Below are 12,096 nucleotides of genomic sequence, written 5' to 3'. Positions count from 1 at the left end.
TCTCATCTTTCCTAGTATCTTCTCCTATTGGTTTCTTATGATTTATCAACTATTGTTTGCAACTGTTGATTAATGATTGTAACTATGATTTATGACCTATGACCTATTACTTGCTGTTTATATGTACACTGTGAGCTTATGCACCAGAGACAAATTCCTTGTGTGTCCAATCATACTTGGCCAATAAAGAACTCCTATTCTGTTCTGTTCTGTTCTGTTCTTTCTGTTCTGTTCTAGTCTAGTCTAGTCTAGTCTAGTCTAGTCTAGTCTAGTCTAATCTGTCAGCTGCAGATTTATTCTTGACAAGGTTTACATTTTTTCCAAAAGCAAAAGCTATAAGTACAAGTAGACCTGAACTTACAACCATTAGTTTAATGACTGTTCAAAGCCACAACAACACTGCAAAAAAGTGACTTATGACTGGTCCTCATCACAGCATCCTCACGGTCATGTGAACAAAATTTGGTGGTTGGCAGCCAGCATATATTTATGGCAATTGTAGCATCTTGGAGTCTCTGATTGCCATTTGTGATCTTCCCAGCCAGCTTCCGACAAGGAAAGGCAATGTGCAAAGCTGTATTTGTTTAACAACCATGTGATTTACTTAACAACTGCAGTAATTTGCTTAACCATGGCAAAAAAAGATCTTAAAATTGGGCATGATTCACTTAGCAGATCTGGACTGCAAAATCCAGATGATGACCAGATGGCAGCAAAGAGTTGTCTTTCTGTACCTGCTAATGGTTATCTTGATTTTCCAGCCCAGATCTGACAGCTCTGGATAAGGGATTTTGTTGAAAGGCAAGCTATAAATGCAATAAGCTAATAATATAACATATAAGCATTAGGGATCCATTTTCCAACAAGAATGTTCCAAAACATTTGGACTGTTCATATCTTGCCAAGCTACAAGCAAACAAGTTTGTTTAAAATGTGAATGCACACATTTAAGTTATAAATTCTAAGATTTGTAACTGCATCCCAGTCTTCTTACTCATGGATGAACTAGACTGTAAATGGGTATATTAAGGAGTATCCTATTCAATATTTAATATAATATGGCTCAAAGCTGAGTCAGTACTATTTTGATTGAACTTCTGATTTGCCAATTGATTAGTGTAATCATTTATAAGGCCTGATGAAAGTCATCTGGTGATGCTCGAAGAGGACAATAATAATGATCTGAGGCAATTCTCAATTTACTTTCTTCTCCAGTTTTGGCATTTTAAAGATATGTGGACTTCCACTCCCAGAATTTCCCTGCAGCATTGGGAGTGGAAGTCCACATATCTGGAAGTTGCCAAGATTGAGAAACTATTTACTTCAATCAAAGCTGCATGGAGATATCACAACAGGCTTAATTTCAAGGTAATATGAACGTGTGGTGATGCCATAATAAAGAAAGCAAACCCAGTATTAGATTTTCATTAACAGCTAGCACACATACACACAAACTCCACCATTTACACAATAAACAAAGCAAAATAGAGCACCAAAGTGTTAAACATAGAGTTGAAGTTAGTAGACACACAAACAGTTTTACAGATAGTCCTCAACCTACAGTCACAACTGAGCCCCAAATTTTCATTGCTAAGCAACTCAGTTGTTAAGTGAGTTGTGCTTCATTTTACAACCTTTTTGCCACATTTGTTAAGCGAATCACTGCAATTATTAAGTGAAATATACAGACGTTAAGCAAATCTGGCTTCCCCCAATGACTGCTTGTTGGAAGTTGGCTGGGAAGTTCACAAATGATGATCACATGACATCAGGACAGTACAACTGTCATAAGTACATGTCAGTTGCCAAGCAGTCAAATTTTGATCACATGACCATGGAAATGCTACAATCGTCATAACTGTAAAAAACAATCTTAGTTGGGGCTATTGTAACTTCCAATGGTAACTGAAAAAAATGGTTGTAAGTTGAGAACTACCTACATTGCTGAATTTCATTTACTGAAAACAATAAATACACATCAGAGACATATTGTTAGAATTGTCAGAAAAGGGGGAAAGTGTTTACAACTCTTCAAATCAGCCTTCCCTATCTGCTTGCCCACCACAGAAGTCTTCAGGTTTTAGAATTTCCAGCCAATATGGATCTTACTACCTTAGCAACACAGCAGAGGGATATTTGGTTAGGATAAGCTACTTTATTGCTCTGATTTATATGTAGTCCTTCTACATCCAAAGGAATCTCCCTAGAATGGGGCATCAAATACTTCAAGATGACAGCTGTTACCAGAAGACTGACGCTCCACCATTTTAGAAAGTGCACTGAGATGTACAAAATGGCAGGGACTTCGACTGTAGGGCCCAACTGCTCTCTTGACTGTTTTGAACTCACAGAAGCTCCTGCCTTCATGCTATTTCCTTGGTTTTTTGTGATATGTGCAGTGTTGTTTACAGGGCAAAAGTGATTTAGGAGTTCCACAAAGTACTTGCAGTTTTTGAATGAAAACAAGGTGAAGGGCTCAGATATTGATTGCGTTACATGTTCTTATGGATGCATAAGAACCATCTTCTTATCCCATGAGATCTAGGAGCAAAGACTTGCTGATGGTCTTTTCCCCAAAGGAATTCCATCTGTGGGTACCCTATAGACAACTCTATAGGTAGAATCCACTTTTGTGATCCAGTTTTCATAAACCTGGAACACTGCCTGTCTAAAGAGCTTTCACGGGACTATTGAAATCATGGTGAGTAATGGATGACATTAAGATTTGGCCTACCCATGTGGATTGTTTTGGAGTTTAAATGGTTAGAAATATATGCTATTTTAATTTTTCCATAATAATGTACAATATATCTCGGAAAGTTGCAGGAATAGAGAAGCATGAATATTACACATTCAGACTAACAAATATCTACTGAGTGATTTGGGGGTAACTTATTATTATTACTCTAAAAATCAATAGTATTCCATGAAGACTGAAGTAAACAGTTTGACACTTTCCATTAAATTTTCTATGTACTAAGTACGGACCAGATTTCTAACTCTATTTGTCTAAATGAACCCAATTGAAAATCCTTTTTGCTTCTTCTTCATATTTTGGTGGTGTCTAAGCCTAAATTTCAAGTTAAAATTCAGGTCTTCAAACAGACTGAAATATTCATCTTTATTCATCAACAGAGGCAAAACCATATTATGTAGTAAAAATATCTAGTTTTTAACAAAAGAAAGTCAATTTTTAACAATAGAAAGAAATTTAATGGGATAACAAATTAGAAAATATTGCCAATGCAAGTGTATTGATGTCTATATTTATATCGACATTGCAGTCCAAACAGATATATTCAGAAGAAAAGCACACAGATTTGATTAGGATTGTACTATAAAGCCATTAATTCTGAATTCATTGAGCAATGAAGGTTTTTGTTTGCATAGAAAATCACTTTCCATATTCAGAAGTATTTCCCACTAATTTAATATATCATATTTAAATATTAAAGCTATAAGAATTAGAGCTCATTGCTATAAACCTGCATTACCACATTAAGAAGAAGTTGGTGGAATTGAGTTTTCAGTCCATGTGTATTATTTAAGGCAACAAAAATACTATCCAAACTTAAACATACTTTTAAATTACCTACTGATCTCAATGGGGATTTTCCTATATGGTTTATTCATGTTTATTCATGTGAATAAACCAGGTTAATGATAAAAGAATTTGTTCTTGGTCATAATACAGGTGGCCCGTGACTTACAACCGTTTGTTTAATGACTGAAGTTATAATGGCATTGAAAAAGTGACTTCACTATGGCCATTTTTCACATTTATGATCATTGCAGCATCCCTGTAGTCATGTGATCTAAATCTGGATGCTTGGCCTCTGGCATGTATTTATGATCGTTGCTGTGTCCCGGGATCATGTGATCCCCTTTTGCAACCTTCTGACAAGCAAAGTCAATGGGGAAGCCGGATTCACTTAACAACCATGTTACTAACTTAACAACTAGAGCAAATCATTTAACAACTGTGACAGAAAAGGTCATAAAATGGGATAAAACTCACTTAACAACTGTCTCACTTAGCAATGAAAATTGTGGTCGTAAGTCGAGGACTTTCTGTACAAACATCTTTACTTTTAACATTTTAACTGTCAAAACAAGTCTACTAGGTTCCTAAGAATCTCACTGCCAGCCTAAACTTTGTAAATATAAAAATGTGTAACAGCTGCCATGGAAAGTTGATTCTATGGCTTTGCCTTTAAAAAAAAACAGACTGAAAGTTCATATTGTGACTTTAAATAAATGTCATCTTTTTTCATAATCGTTTATTGTGTGGAAGTTTTCATGTTGACTCAAGAAAACTGATATACAATGGAAACATATTTTCAAACATATTTTCCAGTGGAAATAATATAGCCAAGTGTGTGAATGAAATGTTAAACATACTGATGCATTAGTAGGAAATTACTGAGAAGTGGGAAAAGGAATTGAAAGTCACAATCACTGAAATGAGGAAAACCTTTTTATTATACAGTGTAAGAAACAATAAACAAATATATTCCTGAGTTAGTAATACCTTCCAATCAAATTATTAGACACGGTTTATTGGCGCTAGAATCATGTTTTCCTACCTAAGCTGCCTACTTACAAAATTATTATTTTTTTAAATTATGACATAAGCAGGTACCATATGAACTGATTGGATTGTCCAGCTAGATCAGCCAACTAGATCAATTATTTCATTTTCATTACTCATTCTCTTCCCAAATCCAGGATGTAAAACCTGTTGGTGACCCTTTGCTCCTAAGTAAAACAATTTTATAAGAGGCACATCAATTTTAAAGGATGGCTTGCATACCTGTTTAGAAAACTGCCCTAGCGCAGTGTTTCTCAACCTCAACAACTTTACTATTTGTGGACTTCAAGTCCCAGAATTCCTCAGCCATCTAAAGCTACAGAAAATAAATCAGGAGTTTGGTTGCTAATTAGAAGGAACCCTAAACATTTCTCAATTAAAACGGGCTTTTCTGTCTCTGGAGATAAATTAGGCAATCGTAATCAGCACAAAGTTTAGAAAAATACAACTCACATAGATTTGTAACAGCATTTTTACTCATAATTAACAGTTTTTCCTATGAAAAGCACAGGGATTTTGAGTAGAACTGATACAGCAGCTTTATAACCTGAGAATTTTCTCCCACTAACTCAGTCCAGTATCCGAAACAGACAAGACAAACAGGCATATTAATTTATCAGTCTATATGAAGGCTCGTTATGAAGATTAATGGAAGGTAGAGAATGTAGAATTATTTTAGTTTATATTCTTCATCCAGATCCTGATAACAACAACAACAACAACGTTTGCTGCCTTTTAGAATTCACTGTGCATCTCAGCTTCTTGACAAAGACCTATCAAGAGAGGACAAAATTAGACACCAATAGAAGATCGAACAATTAGATTATCTCACAACTACATGTTTATATTTATTCAGGTTTCAGATGCCCTTGATCATGGTAGTGCAAAATAGATTATTCACCGTTGTTCAAAAAACATAAAAACAAAAAACAAATCCTGATACACATTTTGAAACAGAGTTATTGATATGTTTTTGATATCATTAATTTCACTTTAAGGTTGGTCCAATATATTCACTGGTTTGACACAGTGTTTTAAAACAGAGCAACCATATTTTTAAATATACCTTCGCGCATAATTATAGGTGTGTTAAGATAAAAAAAAATCTTTGAAGTGAACAGTATCTGAAAGTCCATATTTTGGGCAAATTGCAGGCATTAAGACAACGAGCAAATATCTGATGATTGAATCGCTATTTAACGTGATTGTTCTCTTTCTTTATAAATTTAACAGAATTGTCTGTTCTTATATACACAGCACACAACTTTTCCTTTCAGTATTTTGCTTTGCAGAAGCTATCAAAAAGCTATTTCAATTTAATAAACAAAGAACTTTGGTATAAAAATATTAAATGCTCTTTGTAGAAGAGTCCTGCCCATTTATCTAAAAATCACAGCCCCAGTCTTTAACCAAATTATTGGGAAATAAATCCCCTTTTTGTGCTGCTTGTTTCTGAATCAACAGAGTTAATACTGGCATCTAATCTCTGACAACATAAATAGTCTCAGCTTGAACTGATTCTGTATTTGGCGACAGGAATATGTTTCAGATATCTTAGCAAAAGGGAATAAACAGAGATCTGAATAATAAACTAAACTAAAATCAGAGTTACAAAATGCCATCAAAGAAAAAATAAAAAGGGCTATCAGAAAGAGATTGTCCTCAGATGACTGCCGCATTTATTCCTAGAAGTTTGAATTTACACAACCCATCACAGAGGAAGATTAATAAAACTCAGTATTTACTAGAAATTTCTGGGCAGAAGGGAGAAGAAAAGATAATTATGAAACTGTAAAGGCTCATTAAAAATAGATCAGTGGAGAGTACATCTTTATCTTCAAATCCCAGAGAATGTTATTAGAATACAGTGAAAATGTTAGCATCATTTGTATATTAACACTGAGTTATATTGTGTAGGACTTGGTTGTCCTGTCTTGGGCTGACAACCCATTTTGAAGGACAGTCTTAGCAAGCTGCCTAGAAAACGCTGAATTTGAAAGCTGTACTTTTGGAGAAATAATAGATGTGCCAAGCTGAGCAAGTGAAATGGAAGCAAAAACATCAGGTTTTTATAGAATAATAGAAGCATTTTTCTACCCTTGTGAGACTTAAAAATGCATGAATGGCTTCTGCTCAAGCTTTCTACATACATAAATAAATTCACCTTTGGGATGAGAATGAAAAATTTCAGCCAAAGAGAATAATTTTTCAGAGTTATGAGCATGTGAAGCTGATTAGAATAATGGAAACTTCTATATTACCTTAAAGATAATCATGGGTTGGGGACAGATAGACATTATGGCAGTCTATTATATTGTAGAAACAAATTAACTGATACAAATCCAACAATATTATATTCTTGACCAATGTCTTAATCCTATTGCTTGTAAACAGCATAATTACAAAATAATAGTGGGGCAATGAAAATTGCCCTTTAGGTAAATTAATGTCTGCCCAATTTTGTTTACGTAGACTTCACTGGCACAACATAAATGCTGAGTTATACATTTATATTGATGTCACTGATCCTACAGCAAATTTCACTTTCCAGCAAATGACTACAATGTCTATTAACTTTAGAAACAATTCCTTTAACTGGGGCGGGGGGAATATCCTCGTAAGAACTGTGAAAAAGAATAGATAAAGACTGCTTGGCTCTTTTGATTCCTTCCTGGCAGAAAGAAGAATATAGAGATTTTAAGAGAGATCAAAGAAATCTTTTGACAGATAACTGATCCATGGTTGTCTGTATCAAAAAACAAAACAAAAACAACCCTCATCTTTTTAACATAGCTTATGGAAGAGTTTTTGCCTTTTTTTAATGAAACACCAGATGCCAACATCATGTAAACATGGAAGAAACAACACATATTTTCCAGCTAAAGGTTGCCTCAGTTTGACAGATTAAGATAAGGATAGATTCATAGAGAATTTATCATATATTGATTTTAATAAGGTTGTGGTGCTCTGCATTTCCCCCTCTCCTGATGAAAGAGGTACATAGATCAGTAACTGCTTTGCAAGGCAACTTTTTTGTAGACTATCGCAAATATGTCACAGCTGCTAAAGTGTGCCTTGTAAAACATTTCACACAGACTGTTTATCTTTTGTGCTGCAGAGAAATGCGTACTGACACAATTATGTAGTTACTTCAACTAAGTCAATTTTTTTTCCACAGAAATTTCATATTGGTATGTTATATATTGTCCATTTCAGACCATAAGCTGGTGGAAATAACTAATAGCATTTAAAGAAACTTATAATCAAAGCTACAGTATAATATGATTTGTAGAGATGGGAAATGAGTTAGATACATTCAACACCCACAGGGTTTCCATACATTCTACTAGGCTTTTTTATTTCTTACATTTATGGGGCAATTTCTGGACAATGTGATTTTTTTTTTCCTACTAGTTTGGAGGCAGACATTAGCAATTAAACACAAGTGTTTGGTTTGCTAAAGCTGAACATTTTGATTACAGTAGAATTGGAATGAGTATCTATATTTCCCCTTTTTCCTTTTTTGAAACCCTCTCTATGTTTCAGCATTTGGAAGGGGATGTTTTTAAAACTTTCTACTTACTGAAACAATAGAAAGAATGTATGATCATTTACTTTTCTTTCTGAGTTTTCTCTTTAGCATGTCAGCCATATTTATAATCCTGTGAGATTTTACAAGGTCAGACAGAAGTACTGATCTTTTCTACCATTTGTTTTTCCTTGTTTTGTGTAAATAACCTGTGCAGGCACTAATAGGAAACTACTATGATGGCCTCCTCCTTCTCCTCCTTTCTATTTAGTTCTTCAAGAAGAAATTTTGAAGTCTGACAGACCTTCTCATCCTTCTTTCTAGTCATTGCAGAATTTTGCCACAATCCTAAACACGTTTTTTAGACTATGTAAACTGGCTTAAAGGAACAATCTAGCTTCACCGTTCTAAATATTATTAGAGGGAAATAATAATAATAATAATAATAATAATAATAATAATAATAATAATAATAATAATAATAATAATAATAATAATAATAATAATAATAATAATAATTTAATTTATATACCGCCCTTCTCCCGTAGGACTCATAGCTTCTGATCAAAGCTCACCAACTTCTCAAACACTATTAAATTGCAGGAAGCTACACTATCAAAATGGGAATACTGCAATTGTCTTGAATTATGATTTATAGTCAGATAGATGATAGACATATAGGCAGACAGATACTGACCTGACCGAAAGAGCCATTATTTTCACTATTAACTGAGAAAGACCACAACTTAGCCTCAGCTTGATTCTATCACATTTATTTATTCATTTATTTTTAAATGAATCCTTTTTATTTAAAGTCACCACCTTGATAAGTGTGCATACAATGCATCCTAAGAATCCAATATATCACATCTTATTTTGTCAAGAATAAGAGAAAGAAATACAACTGAAAGGATATACAGTAGACTGGAGAAAAGGTGCCTTAAAACAAAGGCAAATTTCAAAATGAGATTAAAATGCTGGAGGAAATTGATTCATACTATTCTTCTCTTTCTTCCTGCTTATTTCTACCCTTTTCTCTTTACTTTCACGTTGCTTGAAAACTTTGGAAGGAAAAGGCAAACTGTACATGAGTTTTAAAAGTGACCATGTGGGACGATTTGTTTCTACTATATTAAGAACATCAATTATATTGTGATCAAGTAATAGATGAAATTTAAATACTTTATCTTTTATTTGCAATAGATTTTTTTAACAATTACAAATTTGCAGACCATGTAATTATTAATTCCTCCCATATTGTTATGAAATCTTCTAGTACCCACTAATTTGCCCTGTTAACATTACAACTTATCATCTATTTAAATCAGCTTTTTAAAACTCCCAGTCACTCACCTATTTTTACAATCTGCTCATTCAGATGTGATGGTTTAGCAACTTCATCCTACATATATTTCCTGCTAAGATTCAGCTTGTTTTGTGGTCTTAGGCGAGTAACTATCCATAGCATTTCAGTTTACGTTTATTTAGGATTTGGCACAAGAGATTGGATAGTCCTAAAACAACCTTCTTGATTTTAGAATCAACTGCATGAAACTGGAACTCCAGACCTATTAGGGCCCGGAAATAAACCCTTCTAAAAATATACTTGCCTATTCATCCAAAAGAAAACAAATCTTGTTTTGGATTTATTTCCTTTTGGATGAATAGGCAAATATATTTCTTAATTCTTTCACCAACTTTTCTTGGCAGGGCAGCCTTCAATATAGAAAATACTATTTTCCAAAGTGTGTTTGCTGCATCCCAGCAATGCAACATGGATTGGCGGGGGTGGGGGAGAGAGAGACGGGTGGGGAAGAATTGCTGTTGAGAAAGAAGCACATGTTACATCAGACACAGTACCTGATTTTTCAGTGCACAGCTTGTCAGCCAGAGAGTGTGACTCCCGAGTGATAACTGACATTATTTCATCTTCATACTGTTCTATGATAGTTTCACACTGTAAAGAGGAAAAACAGCAGAAAAGAACTAAACAAGGCCATTTACACAGAGCAACCAAAGGAATATCATGTCAAGAGAGACAATTTGGTTTTTGTTGTTGTTGTTGTTTTTTGCCCAGGCAGCGTGCTTGCCTGATCGGTTGTCCTGTAACAGTATTTAGCATTAACAAAAAAAATAAGATTTCATTATAGGCTCATTCAAATTTCATCTGTTAAAAGCAAATGATGAATGATTCCGCTTAATGCAGGTTGTTTTGTGACACAGTTCGTTGAAACTGTTCTAGGCATTGATGCTAATGCTTTGAAATGGATGGATTATCCATCATATATCCAGACATATATAATATGTGTATATGGAGAAAGAAATTATTTCACTTATCACTAAATACTATTTTTTTTTCAAAATGAAGAAAGCATCAGTGACTTTATATAGCATAAGTTTTATTTTTGATTTCGTCAGCATTGGGCCTCCTCCCAATGAAGCTTTACTTGATTACTTGGTCTTAAGCACTGGTCATAAGCTGCTGTCCCCAAAATCTAGAGAGGATCCCAGCAAGGGAGAAACATTCTATAAGATGCCCTTTAAAATAATCAGGAAGCCAATTTTTATCACAAAAGGATCCGATTCTACCATAAAATTCTACCCCAAAGAATCTAGTTCTTAGGTTCAAATTTCATTCGTGATGTGCATTCTTAAATAAATACTGCTTCAGCATATTAAGTAAGTCTCAATGGATTTTGTAATACAAAAATTGTCTTCGAAAAGTGAAATTTCAAATATAAGTTCCTTAACATTTTTACATGCTCTTTTATGTTTATTTAGAATTTGGCAAAATAGCTTGGATGATCCTAAAACAACCTTCTTGGTTTTATAATCAAATAAATGAAATTGAAGCCAAAATGAGTAAATGATGAGATTTCTGCTGAAACTCTTTATTTGATCATTGTGATAACTGTTGAAGATCAGTTGTTAATTTAGTTAAAGGAACCAACTTTTCTTGGCAAGGAATTTAATTGGCATCAAAATACTCTACAGAAACTCCAGACCTACTAAAATCCAGAAATAAATTCTTCTAAAATAAGAAGACTTGCTTTCTTTTCCAGAGGTCTAATTTTGGAAGAACAGGCAAATATATTTCCAGATTTCTTTCTTTTTTCTTACAGGCTCATGAGTATTTGTTGATGCGTTTGAGGCATAGGCCAGCTCAAGGACAACTCTTTTCTGTCAACTTATTCTAGGCCTCCATTTGAGCTCAGTGAAGTCCAAAGGAAGAAAAGTGGGAAAAAACAATAATTAAACTCCCCACCATTTCAAGAGCTATCAGTATATGAATTAGCAATCTTTCAATCTGAATGCAAAACCTAGCGTCACAATTTCATGTTTTCTTGCAGAACAGAGTAGCCAGTTTTTGTCTTTAGATTTATATTGCTGAAAATCATGGAAGGTAAATCAGTAGATCTGTTTCATTTTTTTATCTTTTATTTAAAAATGATTTTAACTTAAATGTTTGATAATCCAAAGTGAAAACAGAATGGCATTATCCATGCATACTGAGAGAAATTGAGATCTGCATTCCATGGTGTTTCTTTTGCTTTAACCATCCTGTCCCTTTTATTATTATTTAAGACAAATTAACTCAGGGTCTGAAAAATACCCAAATACTATAAAAGCCTTAAATTTAGATTCAGGGAAGCAAATTAATCTACAGTATCGAATGCAAGGGTCAAAATAGTTCATCCTCCAAAGTCATCAGTTTATTCTGGATCTTACCGCATATTTCAAGGGTTTATAAGCATCAGAATAAAAGAAATATTGTTTATATATTGGATATATTTCCTCATCCTTCCTCGGAGCATATCTCTTGAATATCTTTTTCTTAGTTACAGGATCATCCTCAAGTTTATAATCATTCATCCGATCGCATATATTTTCCAAAATGTCTGTTAAGAAGGTCTCTGACTTTGCAAAAGGAATCTAAAGAAAAAGATTTACAGACAAATAATTTTTTCAGATTTTA

At 33.9% G+C, this 12,096-nt stretch overlaps 1 protein-coding gene across 1 annotated transcript in view; it reads right to left on the bottom strand.

The window, feature by feature from the left end:
* Nucleotides 1–5,326: 5,326 nt before the first annotated feature.
* Nucleotides 5,327–12,096, bottom strand: part of CNPY1 (canopy FGF signaling regulator 1) — a 51,495-nt gene continuing 44,725 nt past the window's right edge. The window contains exons 3-5 of the mRNA XM_029282957.1: nt 11,850–12,053; nt 9,981–10,077; nt 5,327–5,364 (exon numbers count right to left, since the gene is read on the bottom strand). Coding sequence (XP_029138790.1) covers nt 5,327–5,364; nt 9,981–10,077; nt 11,850–12,053 — 339 coding nt within the window. The remainder of the gene's footprint in view (nt 5,365–9,980; nt 10,078–11,849; nt 12,054–12,096) is intronic.

The sequence above is a fragment of the Protobothrops mucrosquamatus genome, unplaced genomic scaffold (assembly GCF_001527695.2).
Source record: "Protobothrops mucrosquamatus isolate PMUCROS unplaced genomic scaffold, P.Mucros_1.0 scaffold5, whole genome shotgun sequence".
In the NCBI taxonomy this organism is placed as follows: Eukaryota; Metazoa; Chordata; class Lepidosauria; order Squamata; family Viperidae; genus Protobothrops; species Protobothrops mucrosquamatus.
Note: the sequence above shows the minus strand (reverse complement) of the source record. Positions and strands in the feature narration are given on the sequence as shown.